The 23548-nt window shown below is 33.7% G+C and overlaps 1 protein-coding gene across 1 annotated transcript in view; it reads left to right on the forward strand.

The window, feature by feature from the left end:
* LOC150087456 (solute carrier family 2, facilitated glucose transporter member 10-like) overlaps nucleotides 1–11713 on the forward strand; it is a 54598-nt gene extending 42885 nt beyond the window's left edge. The window contains exons 9-13 of the mRNA XM_090372494.1: nucleotides 593–679; nucleotides 3915–4025; nucleotides 4163–4655; nucleotides 7538–7660; nucleotides 11577–11713. Coding sequence (XP_090228620.1) covers nucleotides 593–679; nucleotides 3915–4025; nucleotides 4163–4655; nucleotides 7538–7660; nucleotides 11577–11713 — 951 coding nt within the window. The remainder of the gene's footprint in view (nucleotides 1–592; nucleotides 680–3914; nucleotides 4026–4162; nucleotides 4656–7537; nucleotides 7661–11576) is intronic.
* The last annotated feature ends 11835 nt before the right edge of the window (nucleotides 11714–23548 follow it).

The following is a 23548-nucleotide window of genomic DNA, read 5'->3' on the forward strand; positions in this document are numbered from 1 at the left end:
TGTGATGGACTAGGAGAGTTGGATAAGAAGCCTTCCTATAAAGAGATCAAGGTAAATCCCTGTATTATTATTTATTAAATATTACAAAATATAGAAAATATTGAGCATATAAAGCTCTTATTGCACTAAAAGAACAATAGAATAGAATAGAATTTGAAAAAAATTCTTATACCTTCCAGATTACAAAACTTTTTTTTCTTTTGATTTTTTAAAAAACTGAACTAACTTTACCAAAGAGGACTTTACATATATGGCATTGCATTTATAAAGAATTGGTTTGCCAGTTTTTTAAAACAAAAACTTATTGAACAAGATTATTTATTTTGATCAAAAAAATCATTGTGAAATGGGAAAGTTACATACATAAAAGTAAAGTATAAAAAAATAAATTAAATTGATAATAATCATACTATATATAAGATAGCTGCTTTTAATGATGCGACCATGTTTCTTGTATTTTTTCTCTATCTTGTGAACTCCTCCGACCATGTGGTCATCCTAGAGCATAAACAGAAAATTTATTTATGTCTTTCATTACTTTATATTAAAAATGAAGCTTGCACATTTAAAGTATTGGTTTTCTTTTATACAGAACCGAAGTTATTGTGATTTGTTTGGAACAGCAAATAATATGAGAGGACGAATGGCTGTTGGAATGGCACTTGTGTTTTTACAGCAGGTAACTAGATTCTTGGTATATAATACATAGTTGTTTATCATTTTTACACGTAAGTTTCTGAACAGAATTATGTCACCATTTATTTTATTATTTTTAAAAATTTTTTTGAGGAATTTGGAAGTAAAAATTGGAAAACTATGTAGAGAAAAGCTTTAAATGTTTTTAAATGTTAATTTTTATCCTGTTTTGACTTTAGCTGAACAGAGAGCAGTATTATTGTTAAAATAAAAATCAAATTCAAAATTTTGTAAAAAAAAAAAAATGTAAAAAATCATTATTAAACCTTTTTTAAAAAGTCATAAAAAAAATAAAACTCTGCCATTACTTGTTTCAGTAGAGTCAAATTCTCTATGTTTATATATGTATTATTTGATTCATTTTCATCAGCTTCTGGCTCTGAGTTCCAGAGAATTTCTTCACTTTTAGCATATGTAAGCCTACAAATTAAATGTCAATTTTTGAAGCTATTGTAAATACAAAAATGGCTGCTATTACTTCTAAACGCAATTAATAGATAACAGCATATCCCTTAGAGTTTAAAGACAATCTGTACACAGATACAGACATAATTTGTTGGTACTGCATTTTAAATAACCTTCACATGTATATTCATATATACCCCTTTGTCTCATTGTATGAAACACCTGTATATATACATGCAATTGTATGAAATATATGCATACTTATGAAAGGATTATTGGTCCAAAATTATTGCCAAATATCATTATTTGTAATTGGCCTGGTTAAAAAAAAAAAAAAAAAAAATCTGAACACAGTTCAGATCACTTCCTGATGAAACTTTGGAAATGCCAAACCTAGACAGTAGGGCCATTGTTATGAACAAAACTTCAACCTCAACGTTTCTGCAAAGGGAAGTTGTAAAAAGATTTCTTCAAGAAGAGATTCTTCTTGAAGAAGTTATAATCAGAATTCCACAGAAGAATTCTACATAAGCTAATGTTTGAAAATATTTGTTTACTGTACTAGTAAACAGTCCTACTGCTGTATTTTAATATAAAATTCCTATGTTGTCAATGATTTCTAGTGCAGTGTAGACTTTTAGAAATTTCCCCCGATTTTGAAAAAAAAAATCTATTTCCTCGCTTGCTTACAATTAGCTGTCTCCAGCTTTTCAAAACTCCACAGATTTTATTGTGATGTTAAAAATATTGAAGTTAAATAATTAGAATTTATGAAAAATCGAACAAGCTTTAAAACCACCTCAAAATTTTTCATTTACAATACTATTAGGAATTAAAGAAAAACTCTGCAGTCAGAATTTCCTATCCTTGATATTCTTATATTTAGTGGTAAATCAAAATAAATAAATTATACAATACTTTAAAAATTGCTCAGCCAAGCATCTTTATTTATTGTAATAAGTAGTTATGTTTAGTTTTAGCATTAGCATTGAAAAAACCTCCCATTTTCGCCTATTCATTCTCTACAATAGTTTGTACAGTTCTTCCTTGAATTTATAAAAACCATAAACTTCCACAATGACAGATGGAAGTTTTGTTTCCAGGAATCAACTACCAGCTGGAAAAAGGCAAAAATGACACATCTATTCTGCAACCATCATTTCTCAATTTAAAAATTTGTTCCCATCCATTACTGTGGTCTGAGCACATCTATTCTGCAACTGTCATTTCTCAATTTGAATATGTTCCTGTCCATTAGTGTAGTAGTAGTAGTAGTAGTAGTGGCATGTGATGCAAGAAAGCAAATGTATGAGCTTATGCAGCATCAGCCAAAAAAAAAAAAAAAATCACACCATTCCCTCCAAATGCCTGTCCAGTTCCTCCTTAAATTTATTCAACCTATCAACTTCCACAACGACAGATGGAAGTTTGTTCCAGCAATTAACCACCCGCTGGCTAAAGGCAAATTCCCGCACATCTATTCTACATCTGTCTTTTCTTAATTTGAATTTATGCCCCCTTAGGTTCGTAATCTGAACAAGTGGAAGGATCCCATCAGAATTCAGCGTGCTCAACCCATTCAAGGCCTTATATACCTCAATCAGATCACCGCGCAGGTGCCTAGTCTCCAGCCACTGCAATTTGCAGAAATTAAGCCTCTCTTGGTAAGAGGATCCCTTCATTCCCCTCACCAATCAATCAATTGAGCAAGAGAAAGAATTCCATCAGCATTGAGCTTGTTCAATCCATTCAACCATTCAAAGCCTTACACACTTCATTCAGATTGCCTCACATGTGTGTAGTCTGCAGACACTGTAATTTGTGGAACCGAATCCTTTTTTGGTAAGAGTAACCCTTTGTTCCACTTACCAGTCTCATTTCCCTACTCTGTACTTGTTCCAGCCGCTCCACATTTTTCCTAAAATTAGGCCTCCAGCCCTGTATTCAGTACTCAAGATGTGGCGTGACCATTACTTTATACAATGGGGACAATCACCTCCTTATTCCTGCTATAAAAATTCTTGTATATCATTGACAAATCCCATGAGCTCATCTGGCAGCCTGTCTGAATTGCTCAAAAAACTTTATATCTGACTGCACAATTACCCCCAGGTCTTTTTCATTCTCCATTACCCTGCATGTAGTACCACACAGTTGGTAAGTTACTCGGGGGTTACTGCTACCCATATGCAGTACTTTATACACTGAGTGATCACTGAATTGTGACCACCGCATACGCCGGAGCAATATGGCCTTAGTTGCTAATGCTCCTAAAAAAAAAAAAAAAAAAATAACAAATAACCACCTCTATGAAAACCGAATGTGACCCATTGACCACGTGAGGTACGAGAGTGCGCAGTTAGTCGACCTACGTAGCATAGGTAAGGTGTCAGTGGTTCAATAGGTAGTAAAATTCTGAGTGTGATAGGTAAAAGGAAGGATTTATCAGACTTTGATGAAGGACAGATTGTGGATGCTTGATGAGCTGGTGCCTCAATTTCCCAAACAGCTGAACTGGTGGGGTGTTCGAGAGCCGCCGTAGTTAAAGTGTACCAGGACCGGCATCAAAATGGTCAAAAAACAACCTGACGGCAAAATTGCAAAGGTCAGCAAAAGGTTTTTTCCAGTCATTGCTTGTTAAAGAGAATTAATTAAAATAAAGTGCTACTTTCAGTGGAATAGGGCTTTAGATGTTTTTTGACAATTTATATATTTCAAAATTTATTTAATTTAAGTGCCATTGTAAACATCAGTAATACTTAAAATTACTTGTCCAGTTTATCCTTAACTGATAAAGATCTTTTCTGTTTCAGTTCACAGGCCAGTCAAATGTTCTGTTTTATGCCCCAACTATTTTTCAGTATTTTGGCTTCTGCTCTGATACTTCAGCAACCCTGGCTTCTGTAGGCCTTGGGATAATAAAGGTAAACTCTTATCTCAGTTGCAAAAGTTTGTTAATGAGCAGCTTATTCTGTAATGTCTCTTATGATTTTTGATAGTGAGCAGTAGATTAATATTTAATATGGAATTTTCTTTAACTAAATGATTATATTAATTTCAGGTTATTGCTGCCTTTGGAGCCCTTCTTACTGTGGATAAAATTGGAAGACGTTTCTTACTTCTCATTGGAGCTTTGTTAATGGCTGTTTGCATTCTTACTCTTGGTATTACAACTATGTTATCTCCAGTTAGTGTTATTGTTCACCCATGTTATGGTCCAGAAGACTTACCACTTCTTGAATATAGCAGTGCTAACAAGACCAGTTTAGTAACAAAAGAGATCATTGTAATACATGGTATCCACGTAAATGAGTCACTCTCAAATCTGGTTAGCTATGATATCAGTAATGAGGTAGCAAATATTTCACGGGTATGTTACACTTGTTCTGAAGAAAAACTAAAAAATTTAACCAATCAAAATCACCTCAACTATACTAATACAACTCAGTTTGACAAATGCCCAAACTTCAGTGATGTGCCTCTGTTCTTGAAAGTTGTTTCATTGGCATCATTAATGATGTTCATATTTGCATATAATATCAGTTTTGGACCAGGTATGTATATGTGGCAATGTAATGTTATGTTATTAGTTTAATTTAAATTCAAGAAACTAAAAAGAATAAAAATGTATATTCTTTCCAGAGCTCTTTATTAGATAATACAATTAAATTATCTGGTATGCTGCAAATGAAGTAGCAGAAATCTTCAATTTTTTTTTTTTTTATACATTTTAAATATTAAATGGTATGTATATGTACGTGTTGCACTTGGCAAAGTGTTTTATGGAAAGGCATTCCTTATTTATGCAATCTTAAAGGTAAATTACTTTTCTGTTTCTTTGATATTCTCACAGATATTCTCTATGGCAGACTTTTCATGTTGAAAAACTTTTCATGTCTTGTGGTATTCCTTTCTTTCTGTTCCTGCAAACATATTTTTAGTTTATTCTTTCATCATTCAACTTTGGACCTCAACAGGGAAGTGAAATTGCTCTTCAGGATCATCAGAGGCAATTCCGTTAGATGTATAATGTAATGTTATTAACTTTACTGTTGTCCATAATATCATAAAGAATAATCTTAAAAATATAAGAAAGTATCTTAGCTTTTGTTTATATCAAGGTACTGCTCATATTTTGAAACTAAACAATTAATTTAAAACACAATATCATGAATTTTAGAGTTCTTAGAATCAAATACTACAAGACATGACCTAAATGAAAAACAATTGGGAACTTTTTCACTCCACATACTAAACATGAAAGGCATCAATAGTAGAAAGCATTTTGTTATTGAGCCACCAAAAGACAAATCTGATGTAATAAAAAAACCAATGCTTGGCCCAAGCTAGATATGCACTTTTCAGCTAAGGTGAAAAGTGCATATCTAGGTGATTTTCAACTTTTGCCTAAATATGCTAACGTGCTGGAACAAGTGGAAATATTTAAACAGTTTGTGTAGTAGTGGGTGAGGGATTATCCTTTTCCATGTGCTCAAACACCTGCTGCCCTTATATTTATAGAATAGCAGTGTAATCTCATCTGTAATGTTTCCAAATGGATCATAACTATTATAATGTAACAATAATCCTGTTTGTGGTTTTGCAATAAATTTTGAAGGCTGTGGAACTTTCTGCTCAATTGAATTAAGGATTCCCTGTATTTCCTCCTCTAATGTAAATATCACACAGGTATGTATATTATTAAACATCTATAGTTTTTTTTTTTATAAACCTAATTCCAATATACGTGTATCAGGAAGTTTAGTTCTAGAACTGTGATGTGAAGTCCTTACATAATAAAGACCAGAGGACATCAATGGTAAAACGTACCTTTTTTTTTTTTCTAAATACCTGAACGTTAGCATACAAAGAGGTAGTGCCTAATGAAAATAATCAATTACTGTAAGATTTATATTTTAATACTGTTACTTCCCACAATTAAATAAATGTTCTATGTTTTTTATGATATAGTGACTCTGTCACAGTATGGTTTTATTATTTTATAAATATGCAAAGCTAATGAAGAAAGTGCTGTGTTTCTGTAAGAAATGACCAGTCTCATTAGATGGCTACTTTATGTAATTTTACTTTTCCAAATAGCAATAAGATATTTTAAGTTCTAGTTAATTTCCTTCAGAAGGGCTATGGTTATGTAATCAGTCTTATAGAGAACAAAATATCAGAAATGTGCTACAGGGGATGCTGGTCCTATTGGCTCATTTACTTCCCACAGCTATTGCAAATTGGAATTGCCGGGTGGAATTCATTAATGTTTTTGGAACCAGTTACGTTAATGAATCTGGACACAATTCTGGCCTTGTGACATGGTGCATTATCATATTGGAAGCACAAGCCATAGGCTTCCTTGCACCATGTGGCCATCGTTAATACTAAGAACCTATTTGATGGAGCCATAAAGGAAAGGGAAAAATGGAGTATTACAGGGCAATACCCTAGCATGCTTTTGACACCTCGTTATGTATGGCTAGTAGAAAAAATTTCCAGATAACCCATGGCATGAGATTTGGCTCCACTGATGCCAGTGGGCTTAGTGTGCACCATGAACCTACTCCTCGTACTATTACACCATTGTCACCAGCCTCATTGACACCTGGGATGTCAATGCAGACTGGTGGTGATCCATGGACTTATGCTATTTTTACTATATTCTGGTTTTTCCATCAGCGTAAAACAACAGGAAATGGATTTTTCAGACCAAGCAGCATTTTTTTTCCAATTATTTACTGTTCAGTTTTGGTGCTCCTGAGCCATACTATGCCTTCTTGTTTTTTGCTGACAGGGCTAGAACCTGGTTTGGTCATTGGCTGTAATACCCCCATCCATTACCAAGATGATGCCTGGGAGTTGTGCATTCTGAAATTCCATTTTGGTTACCACTGTTGTACTGGGTGTAACTTTTCTCTTACGTTGGACAGTTCATGTTAGCCATCATTCACCTCTTGCATCAAAAAGCTGTTTTTGATGCGAGAGGCAAATGACCCATAGAATCACTGTTGTCTATATGTTATTTGATTATTAGACTAATTTTGATACACAGATACATGGAAAAATCAGTTTTTGAGATTCTCATACTGGCTATATGTTATTATACTTAATTATTTTTATAGAGTTAGCTAGTTTTCTCTGTCAAATTTTCATCCTAGTAAATGTGAAAATTAACAATGTACTGCTTAAAATATAAAGAATGCTTATTCAGAATTGATATCTTGATTTAAAAATCATGTATAAAGTTATATTGATTTAAAAAGCATATAGAATGCTGGTATATTATGATGTGTATTAAACTGAATTCTTAAAAATCCATGATAAAATATAATTTATATATTGAATATATGGCTAGGTCAGAATGATATAAAAATTACATGAATAAATTCCAAATATTTCTGAATCTACTAGTACTTTCTTTCTTCTGTAGTAACCTGGCTAGTATTAGGCGAAATTTTTCCAACTTCCCTTCGAGGACGAGCCATTTCTATAGCCACTTGTGTGAACTGGGGTTCAAACATCGTAGTATCCATGTGCTTCCTTGATCTGATAAGTATGTAATTTGTCCATTACATCTTCAAACATTTTCATTCGTTATTAGCATATAAAATGAATAATAGAAGATTATTCGAAAGAAGAATAGGGATTTTTTTGAGGTTATATTTTCCAAAATGTTAATGAAAAGCATTTTTATTTTTTGCTTCAGAATAATGAATGAGGATCAGAATTTATGAGTTACAGGTGGATAATCCAACAGCCTTCACTGATTGTTTGGTTTAATTCGTAATTAGATGTACCATCACTGAAGTCCAGTATGTATAGTCACAATTTCATTTTAATGCTGCTGCTGAAAATGTCACCTGTGGATATGTTTTAAAGTTAGTAATAAACTATATTCAAGTAGACTGTACTTGAGAAGAACATAAGGAAAAATATTGGGTGTGCACTAGTGTTTCAGAAATATGCCCAGGTTATCCATAAAGTATATCTCTTACAAGAAATCTGGCCAACCAGATGTGAACCTTTTCTCAAAATGCATTTTAAAGAGATTCAACAAAATAGAAGTTCTACCTAACATCTCTTGGTTGATTTCTATGTTGATGTCTCATAACATTAGCATGCGTACATTTTCTTGCATTCTTCAAGAGCATGGCCTACCTGAATGCAATTTACCACCCACCCTTCTATCTTTCAGTAATCACATCAGGTAGGCCATACTCTGTTATTACTATTCCAGGAGCAACAGGTTCAGAAGGAACATCATTTAACAGCTCATAATGATATGCTTTTTTTGGTTTTGGGCTGCAATAAAGGAAATTGTTTTTGAAGTAAAACTGAAAAATGGTGTTGGATTACCAATTTGATTATACTTAACTGTTTATCATGGAAATTCTAATTCCTACATGTTCATTCTGAGGAATAAATAAAATCTTTACTTTAGCACCTTGGAAAATGACCTCATAAAGTTTGATGGACTTTATATTATTGTTATACTATTATATTATAGTTAGACAGATGCAATATTTAAAGGGCTGCCCATTTGCAACTAACTTGCAAATTGGCAGCCTTTAACTATCTTCAGCTTTTAATCTTCATATTCCAGATTCAGCCCTGCTAAACTTGTGAAAAAAATAAAATAAAAAAAGAGAAATAATATAAACAAACAAATGGTAGAACACAATTAAATAAAACACTAACAGTACATACCCATTGCGAAAATTTTGCAATTGGTAGCAGAGTTTTTCTCTAGCTGTCCTAAAGAAACGTAATCCGTGTTTGGTTGTGAGCAGATAAGCCAGTACCATCGAATCCTTTCTTATTTCTGTAAAATAAAACTATTCTTTCCTTTAAGGTAGGCAGCACTAGTAGAGAAAATTAGCCCATTCTGTAAAATAAAACTATTCGGAATTTTTATATTTTTCCACATTTCTGCACACCTAGGAAGAAATATCTTCAGTTTGAGACCAAATCAGTTAGGCCTATCATAAGCAATGGCTACAGCTGGCTATACCCATTGCAAAAATTTTGCAATTGATAGCAGAGTTTTTCTGTAGCTGTCTTAAAGAAATGTAGTATCAATATATACGTATAAATGTATTCAGGATCGGTCTTTCAAAATGATCGTGAATACATTTGCAGAAACTGTATGAAAGGCGTGTTTCTCTTTTGCTGCAAGGAACATTCAACATGACCAGTCAGAGTAGCATTTTGACTATGACATACTTCTAAATCCTTAAATTACTTACCTTAAATAAAACCTCTAAACAAAAAAACAAATAAACTCTTAAGTTGATAACAATAAAATGATGAGTTCTGAATGTATTAAACATAACGAATGGCAATGAGTGTATGAGCTCGCGTGCATAACGTGGAGACGTGTAGTGAGCTGTGATGGAATCCTAACAATTAGTTCTTTCTTTTAAGGTACAGTGCTAGTAGAGAATTTCACAATTGGTAGCAGAGTATTATTATTTTTTTATTTATTTATTTTTAATTTTTTTTTTTTTTCGGAACAAAGGACATGATTGTGAAAACATGCAAATTATTGAATAGTTAAATTGCAAATTGTTGATCAGAAAAAGATGTCTTATCAACTTAGACAACTGTTGGTTTAATGGTTAACATATTCCTGTGGCTCCACCTATGAAGTGAATGTTGAACTATTCTTGTTTGTAATACAAAACTATTCAGAATTTTTAAATTTTAACAACTTTTTGCACACCTGGGAAGAAATATCTTCAATTTGAGACCACTTCCAGCCCGAACAGTTAAGCCTATTGTTCACACTGACGGAGTAAAGAAACCAGCTTCTGTATTAAATATCTAGATAATGGAATAAAAGATTTTGTCTGCCAGGACCCCATTGCATAGCATTTCAGTAACATTGTAGGCACTGGGATTTAAAATTTGCAAAACATAGAGGTGGGCATAATGGAGAGGTCATAATTGATTATTTCATTTGAATGATATCAGTGAATGATTAGTAGTTAGTACCTATTAATTATTATTTTGATTGTATGTCTCATCATAGCAAAAAAGTGGAGTTAAAAGAAAACATTAGAACTACGTAAGTGTGGTTCTTAATGAAAAATTAATTGGAAATGGAACTGGAAGACCAGATAATCTATGGGAAAATGTAAAATGAATACAGTATATAATAATGACAATTGAATTAAATATTCAAGTCTGTAATAAGACTGTAACTTGATTATAATTGCTAGATTAGTAGCATCTGGGTGGTGGGTAGGAACATATGCATGTACACTAGATAAATCAATAAAATGAAATAGTCTTGAGAAGAAAGAAACCTGGGTATTCCAAAAATAACTAGCACAAAGGAAGACACTAATAAAAATCAAGCTTTATGGACAAGGGAAAAAAAATTGAACCAAGCAAAGGAAGAGTAGTTACCACTGGCAGACATACTAAATTGGTTCTACTAAAAACAAAGTAAAAATTTTTACTATAGATATTTTCTGAAATGAAATAATTTCTGACTTGATGTAACGTTTGGTAAATCTTTTAGTGGTCCAGATTTTGTAGTTACCTATAGGAAGAAACAAAAAAAAAAATAATAATAAATAAAACTAGACCTAATCTAAGAAAGGACTGTTCTTAGCTTGCTGCTACATCTCTACTCAGTTATGCCTTCAGTTTCTTCCAAGAGGTTTCTAATTTGCATATCTATGCATACCTTTTACTTTGTTGCATTACCAATTAAATTTTTATGCCTTTTCTTATATCCAGCCATCAGTGCTTTTTCTACTTGGAGCAGAAACTGCTTAGCTTCTCCTTATAAATATTCCAATTCTGTATTTCACACTTAAATCAGAACTCACTTAGTAGAGAGTGTTAGCTGACTCACTAAAAATTTGAGAAAAAGATCACAGACCAGTTTGTGTGTTGTGCTAACTCGTGAAAAACTCATATGGGTTTTTACCCAGCAAAAAAATTCATACTCTGTATAACATATCCAAACATAAACCATGTTCCGTAATGACCATTTTTTTTTTAGGATGGTATATTAAAACCAGCAGCACTAAATGCAGATGCCAATCGGTAGGCACATGCTCTTGCTTGTGAATAACGAAAATTATTCACAAGCTTTCACTATACTTGCTTGTGAATAACGAAAATACACAACTGTAAGTTGTGTATTTTCATTATTCACAAGCAAGAGCAGTTGTATTTTCATTATTTTATTTTCTGTTTCCTGGTTAAAAACATATATGCTGCTATGTAATATAAGCTGCTATTTGGAATTTCTCTTTTCTTTTATCCCAAAAACCAAACAAACCAGCCCCCAAAATACAAACAGTGCTTCAGAGCCTGATTAATACAAACCAAGCCAACACTGTAGTTATTATAAAACGCATTCAATAGTCAAATATCAAATATAAAAATTTTATTTATTTTTTCCCTGTAGTTTCATGTAGAATATATACTGATAATAAGAGATATTTTTACAGGTGCTATGGGTATAGGAGAGACATTTATTATGTATGCTTTCATATGCTTTGGAGCATTTCTGTTTGTGTTCTTCTTTGTGCCAGAAACCAAAAATAAGACTTTAGAAGCAATCTCAACTGAAATGAAAAACAGGTGAGTTATCTTTTTGGGAAGTCAGTTCTTATAGTAAAGCTGCAATTGTACAAGGTGTGATACATGCTATTGACAAATGTTTTAGCTCGGTGTTCTTATAAGCATCTTTAAATATAAATATTTGTTTAAAATTGCATCATTCTCTTATTATGAACTAGAAACTCTAGAGACAGGAAAAAAGTATATAAATTAAAATGTGCTTTATAAAAGAAGTTACTTTATTAGATTCAAAATATATCACAGTAAACTCTAAAATCTAGGTTTTTAAAATTATCTGGATTTTTCTGAGTATGCCTAGTTTTGGAAAAACACATTTCCATGAATATTAACATGTTCACTGCCAAGACTTATTTGGGTAAACAGGTCTCCAAAGCCAATTTGAGTTAGGCACGTTAAATTATCCAAAACCCAAATTATAATTTATATTCATCACCAAAACTCATAAAAAAAAGCTTCGTGAATTATCTTGTAGTTGGCATATGTAATAGAAAATTCTTCGCAGCAGCCAACTAAGAGTTAGTTTCATTAACTCAGATGTATTGTAACTTGCAGAATTTGCTATATATGAGTTGGCGCTGTGTGTAAATATACGCAGTAGTGACACAGACTTTGTCATGTACATTGTATTTAGTACTTTGTTATGTGTTTTTTTTTTTTTTTAAAACAGAACCTAAAACATGGATAAGAAGAGACCACTGACCAAAGAAGAGCTTGAGCTCTATGCTAATATGAGTGACTCAGAATTTGAAGAGCTTTTTGATGAGCTGTACAGTTCTGGTTTTGACAGTGACAATTATGAACCTTCTGACAATTCAAGTGAGGGTAGTGAAGATGAAGCCAGCTTCCAGCCTGAAGATAATCCTAATTCTCCACAGGCAAGTACGTCAAATAATTTGTGGAATGAAATAGCACAAGATCCTCCACAATTTATTTTTGAAGAGAACATTGGTTTGAAAATGGATACAGCAGAATTTAGGTAGACCTGAATTTGTATTTGTATATAGGTCTACCAATTACCTAAATTGGTAGACCTATATTTTTCGGAAGAGTTTCTTATATTATTAGTTGAACAAACTAATTTATTTGCTTTGCAAGAAACTGAAAAATGTGGACAATCGCAAAAATCTGGCAGGCCATCAAGATGTAAGGACACTGACATCTCAGAAATGAAAGTGTTTCTTGGCCTTTTGTTACAAATGGGTCCTTGTTCTTTTCCTTCAATAGAGCATTACTGGAATACAAGTGCATTCTATGTGTTGGCAATCATTTATGAGTCAAAATAGATTCCAGTTGATATTACAATATTTTCACTTTGCAGATAATTCATTACAATCTGCTGACAGGCTATACAAAGTAAGATCAATTTTAAATCATTTCAATAATGTTATGCACAACAATTACGTACCGAATAAAAACATCTGTATCGATGAGTCAATGATGTTGTGCCGTGGAAGACTGAATTTCCGCCAGTACACAAAAAATAAAAAAGCACAAATACAGAATCAAACTTTACGAACTGTGCGAGTCCGACGGCCTTGTTATGAAAATAAAAATTTACTCCGGTAAATCAGAAGAAACCGAACAAAACATAGGCTATGCTTGCTTGATAACTACTTAGACGAGGGATATGTATTGTATATATGGACAATTTTTATAATTCTGTTGCTCTGACGAGCAACAGAATTATAATCTTTGTTGCCTGCTTGAAAAACTTATGTACGTGGAACATTACGCACCAACAGAAAAGAAAATCCAAAAGATTTGGTGATCCGAAAATTGAAGAAAGGGGAAGTTGCATGGCAATAAAATGGCCCTGTTGTAGTATATAAGTGGAGAGATAAAAAAGTTCTCACTATTTCTAACATACATGTTGTTGAAATGGTCAAGGTACTCAACAGGAATGGAAAAATTTCGATAAAACCAAACATAATTTAAGATTACAATAGCAGAATGTCTGGCATAGATTGACCGGATCAAATGCTCTCATATTATTTGGCACTAAGAAAAACCATCAGATGGCTGAAAAAAAATTGCATTACATATTATAGAAATATATATATATATACACACACACACATCCTTTTCCGTCAAGTTACGAGTTCCACCATAAAATGTTTTAAATTCAGAGAAACATTCATTGAATCTTTGATTGGAGAAAAAATTCTAAATGTTCCAAATATTAGGTCTGAATGTGAAATTCATTATTTAGAGGCTATATCACCAACTGAAAAAAAAAACCACACCCGACTAAGCCATGTCGAGTATGTACAAGAAATGAAAAACACTGTGAAACACCATCTCTTTGTGTAGAAGAATGTTTCAAGAAATATCACAAATAAACAATATTATTTTCATGAGTTTTAGTAATACACTTTTCTTTATGTATTTGGGAAATTAAAATATTTTTTTTGTGAATAAATTTTCTGTTTTCTGATGCCGTGGTTGATTTTTAATTCTTATCCCAGAAGCCCACTATCCATCAGTTGCACATATTTGCTACGAATATACTTGTAGTTGCGCCTGAAAGGCAAGTCGTACCAGTCCGAGTTAACTCATATGCGGCATCCTGGGCCAGATCAGCAAATACGAGTTAACTCGTATTTAGCAGTCAATGTGTTAAGCACATTGACTTATATATTTATACGACTACAAGATGTTAAAATTTACATTAACAATCCACTTTGTTAAATATGAACAAATGAATGTAAACATAGTCACATCAAATGCTGTCAGAATATTAACTAGAACTTCTGTGATAGCCACTTTGACCATTTGCTTCTTTAAATTGTTGCAGTTTTGCAGCCCATGTGAGCATTTCTTAACTTTCCATTAACTTACAGCATGCACAATTGCAAATAAGTTTGCACACATTTTTCTTTTAAATTTTAGCTCTGTACTTAAAACAACCAAAGCTGTCGATTTGACTGTTTGTAAAATTTTGATAAAATTAGCTAATTTTTATACAGTTAACAAAGTTTTTGTATTTATTTACTTGTGACAAACATTTGTGATTTGAATCACCTTATGTTTTGTGCAATTACATACCCAGGTACATATGTCTGCATGTTTGTGCATGCCACTTCAGGTCTGAGCGTACATAGCAAAATAATGCTTCTGTTACATAAAGTGATACTATACATGGCATTATAATTGTAAAAGCTATATGTGTCTATCAGTTGGTAGCAAACATACTTCAAAATCTGGGCACATATGGGAAGTTATAAAATCTGGTGGTGCTTCAGCTGGATGTGCACTTTAAAGGAACATAATTCATGATAACCCGGGGCCAACTCCTTATGCAAGATGAAATGTTTGTATGGATTCTGTGGCAAGTGATTTTGTTTATTTGTAGACACTTCATAAACACATGCAGACCTCCACTCAAATCAAAGTATGAAGACAGTCAGGATAATAATTGGTCTGCATCCATTCAAGGACTTGATGCTTTTATCGCTTTACTTTCAGCTTGCGAATCATATGGTGCTAGAAATTTAGAACTGGATAGTTGTATAATATATCAGATCTTTCGATAATCAACGCTTGGATTATTATAAAGAAGTGACAGTGAAAGTTATGAAGAGAAGAGATTTTATACTGAATCCAGTTGAAGGACTCGGAAAAGAATATATAGATTCACAGAAAGCAGCAGCCAAAACCAATAACTAGCAGCCATATCCAACCTCTCAAAAGGCATCAATGCCAAATTAGGCAATGCAAGGCAAACAAAACTACAGAAATGTGTGTGGAAAATTACAGGAAATGTTGAAAACTTGTCATTTGTTTAAATTATGCAGATTAATTTTTAAACTTCAGTTACTTCCTAGACAAAACAAATTCTGTGTTAAAATTTTTGCTATCAGAAATATTACTTTTATGTACATTACCATAAGCACAACACTACATACCGTTGCCAATTATTTATATCATTGCTTATAATAAAATGTTTAAAATACAACTAAGTCAATTTTATGCATAGCAGTCAAAATGACTGTCAAATGGTGATTTCAGGTATTTTTCTAGCTAGCAGCTAGAAATTTCAGGTATTTTTCTAGCTAGCTCTAGTATTAATGGATATGCTTCAGAGAAAAAAATACTTTGACAATAGAGAATAAGAAAAAATAATTATTCGTCTTGAGGAATACTTATTATAATGAGGCAATCTTTATCATTTTACATGACAAGTTTCTTTCAGTAATGTACTATGGAGATATTTAATTTTCTCACATTTAATAACAAAGATTGCTAAGTTGTTTTTGCTGCCAATACAATTATGGCAGAGAGAAAAGCAAGAGGTAGCCAAGTGAGTGTCCTTGAGCAATTTTTAATCCTCTGTTAGTCATGCACTGAGAGGCTATGATTAATTACTAATGAGAGAGAAAAAAAAAAAAGGAAAAAAGTTTTTAGCTGTCCTCAAGTGATGTTAGCCACCAGCTTATGCAAGCACCTGTATGACCAGCCACAAATAATTTGCAATAGCAGTTTACAATAATTTGCAAAGTTTACTGAATAAGAGATAGCACTAAACTCAAATTCAAAGCTATAATATAGATAGTTATGTGGCCTCCGAGAAATTATAACATTCTTGCAACACTATCTTGTCCCTTCATCTGCTTTTACGGCCTACAACCATCTTGTAAAGAGAAAATTTTCATCCCTTCTCTGCATGGATTCTTAAAGACAAATGCGATCATTGATACAAGTGCCAGATTGCTTTCTTAATATTTCCAGATTTAAAATTTTTCTTTTCTTTTTTTTGCAAAATGTGATAGTTTAAAAAATTGTTTCTCGAAGTGAATTATTTAAGCCTTAGAAGAAAATTTTGACTACAGTAACCAGTCAAGAGTTTATTCCATTTTTTCATAGGTCTTAGAATACTAAACAAGCACAGTTAACAGAGAATTACATCTGGAGGCTCTAAACCTTAGATGTACATTAGTAATTACTGTGCAACAATTGCAAAATTCTAAGCAGCTGTCACTTAATCAAGAAAACACAAGAATATGTACAATATGTTATATACATCTGACATGGTGACTACTTGTTAAGATTTTGGTTCAGTCTGTTCGGTGTGTGGTTAGCTTTGGTTTGACGTGAAGATTGTAGCAGCTCAAGATCTTCAATCTTGGAGACAATATTAATAGATGCTCTTAATCTGTGATGATGCTCACACTCTCTTGTTCGTGTTAATCAATAGTGGGATCAGGGAACCAAGGGGGTATGCCAAGAAAATATGGCTATATTGTTATTCCTCCACCAGTAGTCTCTGCTGACAGCAGGCAGAGGCAATTACTTCATGGTGTTTCTCCCATACATGAATTCTTTCATCATGAATAGTGTAAAGTAGGGCCATCACAAGTGAGTAGGTGAGGTTGGCATTAACTACAGGTAAAGAAGTTCAGGAGGGTGGTAATATTTTTTTTTTTTGACATTTCTTTCTGATTGGTTGATGTTTATCACTATTCAACATTTAGGTTGGCAGATTTCACTTCACCTACTAGTGGCACGTACGGTCTCAGAACTACTGATGTAAAGTGCAATTCATCAGACCACACAACCTTCATCCTCTATGATTTATTTATCACCTACCCATCAAAAGTGGGTAGGCATCATCTATAGGTAAAGAAGTTCAGGAGAATGGCAATTTTTTTTTTTTTTTTTTTTTTATATTACTTTCTGATTTGTTGACGTTTATCACTATTCAGAATTTATGTTGGTAGATTTTACTTCACCTACTAGCAGCGCATACGGTTGCAGAACTACTGGTGTAAAGTGTGATTTGTCGGACTACACAATCTTCATCCTATATGATTTATTACATACAGCTCATTGCCAACACTACCGGAACCCTCTCGCTTTACTTCTGAGCTTAACAGTGCACAGTGGTTACCAACATCCACAGTCCATTCCTAGAGAGCATAACTAAAAATTTGGCATGAATCTAAAATTTTACTTCAAGTGAAACCCAGACCTCTGAAAGATGTTTTCATTTATATATAGAAATGTAAATGAACAGTTTGAGTTTGGGAGCATTGGGTGTACAGGGTGTCTCAAAAATATTGGTACAAACGTTTAGGGGAGGTAGGTAACACCTAAAGGAATGTGAATCGCATAGGAACACATAACCGGAAACGTCACAGGAAAGTAGTAGCAGAAATGACACAAGACAGTAATTAATGGTAAACATTTATTTCACATAATATTAACAATGGAGTACGAGATGAATGGATTTCATGATGTTACAACAGCTGCTCGAAGGTTCCACCATGAGACGCGATGCATGCGTGACACCGACGCAGCATGGATTGGCGGACACGGTCGAACACACCTGGAGTTTCTTTGACAGTAGCAGCAGCGGAAACGAGTCTCGCCACGAGATCCATTTATGTCTCCACAGGTGATTCATACACGATAGATTTGAGGGACCCCCCCACAGAAAGAAATCAAGGCTCAATAAATCAGGTGAGCGTGGGGGCCAGGCAATGGGTCCACCACGGCCAATCCATCGACGCCCAAAATGCCTGTTCAAATGATCACGAATACACCTTTCATAATGGGCAGGTGCCCCGTCATGTTAAAACCAAATGTTGCATCTCATTTGCTGGAACATCAAGTAACCCTGATAGAACTTGTTCAAGAAAGATCCGATATTTAACGGAGTTCATGCGGGATGGTAACAGGTATGGGATGACTAAGCAGTCACTGACCATACCTGCTCACACATTTATTGCGAAGCGATGTTGTGCCGCATGGGGGCGAACACCGTGTGGGTTGTCGTGAGCCCACACATCAGCATTGTGCTGATTGAATAAGCCTTCCAGAGTGAAATAAGCCTCATCCGTGAACAAAACATAGGCTGGAAAATTCAAGTCTTGAACACTTTCTTGGAGAAACTACTGCGCAAAAGCCACACGAGCAGGATGATCTTGGGGGAGCAGTAACTGAACCCTTTGGAGATGAAAGGGGTGTAAGGAATCGTCGTGCCAGACATGCTGTACACTGCAATGAGACACTCCTAAGGCAGAGGCAACAGCATGTGTGCTGGTAGTAGGATTATTCTAGATGGCATTCAACACATTTTCTTCCAGGCACCTCCGTAGCCAGGTGGGAAGGAGCAGCAGTGCATAGCACACGCTTCTTGATTAGATCAGGGTTCGAGCCAGTCACCACCAAATACGGAGGATGCGGAAAGGTCAGGGAATGACCACTGCATATCCCGGAGCAATATGGCCTTAGTTGCTAATGCTCCTAAAAACCAAAACATTTTCTTCCATGGCGGGAGTTCGCGTCAAACGTGGTCTGCCTGCACTACTCCTGTTACCTCTAATTACCCATAATCGCACAAATTTTGATGCACATGCGCAAACAATCGGTGGTCCGGTACATGCCTGTCTGGGAAGCGTTCTCCATAAATTTGTTGAGCGGCTCGTCCATTGCCCTCTGCTAATCCATACACTAGGTGCATGTCTGCCAGCTCACAGTTCGTATGTCGATGCATGCTCTTCGTGCGGCGACTACTGCTTGAATAAGTAAATCAGAAATTTTCCCTCTCGCGAACTGATGAACAGCGCCGTGTACCGACTTACGGTGACGTTTCTGGTTATGGGTTCCTATGCGATTCACATTCCTTTAGATGTTACCTACGTCCCCTAAATGTTTGTACCAATATTTTTGAGACACCCTGTATACAGTAAACCTTTGATTTAACGGACTAATAGGGGAGAAGGGGTGTCCGTTAATGCTGAAAGTCCATTAAATCAAATGTAACCTGCATGGGGGGGGTATTTTTTATTGTTCTTAATGTAAAAAAAAAAAAAAAGCTTTAATACAATATACAGTATTGCACAATATAAAATTATAATAAAGAATAGGTAATATTTTGTTGTAAATATAAAATGTTGCAATTTGGCCTTTGATTTACAGATATCAGAAACTGTTTGTTTTTTTACGCCATAAATTTCACAAACACGTGCCACTGAGATGCCTTGTTCTAATTTCTCAATTAGCCCTAATTTCTGTGCCACATTTAAGTTCACAAGCTTTCTTTTAACTCCTCTATCGCTTGATGCCATTTTAAATTGTAAGGATTGCAAAATTATTTAATAAATAAAGTCACAATTAAGAAATTGCAGAAACACTCTGTATTAGCATTAGTAGAGATATACGATGCAAGAAAGCAAGCTTCATGCAGCATCAGCCAAAAAAAACCCCTCCCATTTCACCCATCCGTTCGTTCCAAATGCCTGTCCAGCTCACCCTGAAATTTATTTAGGCTATTAGTTTTCACAACAAAAGATGGAAGCTTGTTCCACCAATCAACTACTCGCTGGCTAAAGGCAAATTTCTGCACATGTATTCTACAACTATCTTTCCTCAATTTGAAACATGCCCCCTCAGGTCTGCGCAAGAGGAAGAATCCCATCAGCATTCAGCTTGCTCAACCCATTCAAGGCCTTATACACCTCAATGAGATCACCTCACAGGTGCCTACTCTCCAGGTGCTGCAATTTGCAGAACTTAAGCCTTTCGTGGTAAGAGGATCCCTTCATTCCCCTCACCAATCTTGTTTCCCTTCTTTGTACTCGTTCTAGCAACTCTACATCCTTCCTAAAATGAGGCCTCCTGACCTGTACACAGTACTCTAGGTGTGACCTGACCATTGCCTTGTATAATGGGATAATCACCTCCCTGTCCCTGCTAGCAAAATTCCTATATATATAATTGACATAACTCCATGACCTGCCCTGGCAGCCCGTCTGCACTGCTCAGCAAATTTCATATTTGATTGCACAATTATCCCCAGGTCTTTTTCACTTTCCACTTCCCTGAGTGTAGTACCACACACTTGATACGTTTCTCTTCGGTTACTGCTACCCATATGCAGTACATTGCATTTATCAATGTTAAACTTCAGTTGTCACTTCGCAGCCCATTTTCCCAACTTATCTAGATCCAGTTGGAGTAGCATACTGTCTTTACTGTCGTTAACAACCCTGCCAACCTTTGTATCATCTGCAAACTTGGACATTAACCCTGATTTCATCAATATCATTGATAAATATACAAAACAACAATGGGCCCAACACCAAACTCTGGGGAACTCCACTAATAACATTTGTCCACGAAGAGAAGTGTCCATTGATTACCACTCTCTGTCGTCTCCCACTGAACCATCCCTTTATCCATTGTAGCAACTTACCCTTAATGCCATGCCTCTCCAATTTGTACAGCAGTCTTTCATGTGCAACAGTATCAAAAGCTTTCCTTATACAAGCTGACTGCACAATAACTTGAGGTAGACTGAGACCGAAACAAAGCGAGTTGATAGACCTGCAGTTTAGTGTCCCAAGTCATGTTCAGCGCGCAAGTCACCACCTCCTGTTATCTGGGAAAACAGCTATTTGAACATGTTTTCAGAAAGAATAAAAAACAATTTCCTGAATTTGATTATAAAAATAAAAGTATGTAATTATCAAAACAATAATGGAAATGGATAATTATTATTAATTTTTAATTAATAACAACACTGAAGTTTTGTATAACCTAAAAAAAATAATGTGACAGAGATTAATATGTACATTACTGTATTATTATTTGTCCGGTTCATGAAATCTGTTATATTTGGGTCTGTTAAATCGAGGGTTTAATGTACCTTTTTATATCTAGTGAAAAATTTGCCACTGACAGTTCATTCTGATATTTATGCTGAAATGGGTTGTCCATTCAGAACCTCAAAAAATTTTTAAAATTAAATAACTGCTGCAATTATGAATATATTTTATTTCTGCCATCTATAGTATTGTTGATGAGTAAAAATTTAAATCTGAATAAAGGGCTCCACTATAAATATTTAAAAAAATGGGACCCTGTAAGAATGTCAACCAATTTGACCACTGCCCAACAGACCAGAGATCACCAGCGGGGGAGGGGATCTTTATTTTGTAAATAAGACAAAGAATATATGAAATTTAAAGAAGTGAATTTTCAAAATAAGCTTTATCCATTATATTTAAATATAATAATTGTGTATACACATTCACACATAGCTATTAACATATTTTTTTTTATATCTAAGTACAGTTTCCCATTAAAGAATTAACATGTCAAAAAAATATAATTCAGCACATTTAACTATATCTGTTTATATTTTCAGGTTACAACAGAAAAACAGAATAACATCTGCCTTATAGGGTATCGTACAGACTTTCAGAAGCTCAGTATTTCATTTTTGGGGCAATAACACTTATTTACATAAAATAATTATTGTAAAACATTTATGTTATTGTAAAATATTTGTATATTTTTCTATGTATATATATATTTTTTATATGCAAATTCTTTTATGCTCAATTTGCTTATGGTGTTGGTTTAGATAGTTTAATGTTTTAATTAATTATGAAAATCTTAAAAAAAAAAAAAAAAAAAAACCTAACCATAACTGAATTCAAGGTGAAAGACTCAAATAGGTTTTATCAACATAAATGGCACCAATGTCTTCTATTTTAATTCAGAGATACCTTTATAGTAATATAGTTTTAGTTTTTATACCATGATTTACCAACTCTGAAAAGCTATATTTTTATGGGTTTTTTTCAATATAATTGAATTTAATACTATTCAATTCTGAAATTTGCACTGAATGTTCCAATTTATTTTAAAATTTGCTATTGCTATGTTAATATAGTAATAACAAATTTAAGTCCATTTCTTTGAGGAAAATTAGAATGACAGTAAAGCATGTCATAGAATGACATATGATCCAAGGCATAACTTAGGTCTAAGAATTGTTGGCAAGATTAAAGAAACGTGAATCTTTATTATAGGTCATAAATTTTATATAAATAACAAAAAGTGATGAGGTAAAATGATTTGCATAGAGATGTCATTTGAAATTGTCCTCTATTATGATGAATAGTAAAAGGTGCAATCTCAAAAAAAGATAATGACCTTGTTATACTTGCATTCCTCTTTCTAATATTCTTTTTCTTTTCTAAATATGCATGCAAATTTTTAACTTTTGTCTTCATTTATCCTAGTTGACTAACAAATAATTACTAAATTTATATATAAGCTAGAGTAGGAGTTGGGGATAACAGAAATCTGGATTTTAAGATTGCACGAGCATAAGATTCCCAATTTTGAGGCTATTTTTTTCCCACCCCTTTAAAAAAACATTTTTATATAAATATATGTTTTTCAATAAATACAAAAAAAAACTACACACACATACATACATATATATATATATATATATACAGTCGAACTTCCCTATAACGAATTCAATAAATCCAGCAAAAAAATTCGTTGTAGAGAATATCTTTTTTATTAGAAATTATTTAATTAGAAAAAGAAAATGAATCTACATTTATTTTTAATGTATTTTATTTCAAAAACACTTATTTAAATTACATTTACACAATTTTCGCCAGTAAGTATCACAAATTAAAAAAAATGTGTAATTTTCGTTTGCACAGTACAATTAAAAAATGTCCGATTCTCAAAGAAAACCTCACATTTGTTCAGAGCATTAAAAAACATTATCAGGAACATTTTCACAAAACCCATATGAACCGTTTTAAAAGCGTGAATAATTTTTTCGCGAGTCGGCTTTTCTACGGGTTGTTCTGATGCGTCTTCAGCTTCATCGTTAATTTCTTCGTGATCATGGTCGCGTCTAACACTGTTCAGCAGTATTTCATCTTCATTTGGATGTTCTGTTGTAGTCAGATCTTGATCTACATAAACATAACTATCCAGTGTTATTTCATTTTCGATGTTTCCGGACGATTCTAATAATATCCAAAAGTTTTTCAGTTGTGAAAGGGGCAATTCATCTTGTTTG

The sequence above is a fragment of the Mastigoproctus giganteus genome, chromosome 4 (assembly GCF_048544385.1).
Source record: "Mastigoproctus giganteus isolate SK-2022 chromosome 4, ASM4854438v1, whole genome shotgun sequence".
Lineage (NCBI taxonomy): Eukaryota > Metazoa > Arthropoda > Arachnida > Uropygi > Thelyphonidae > Mastigoproctus > Mastigoproctus giganteus.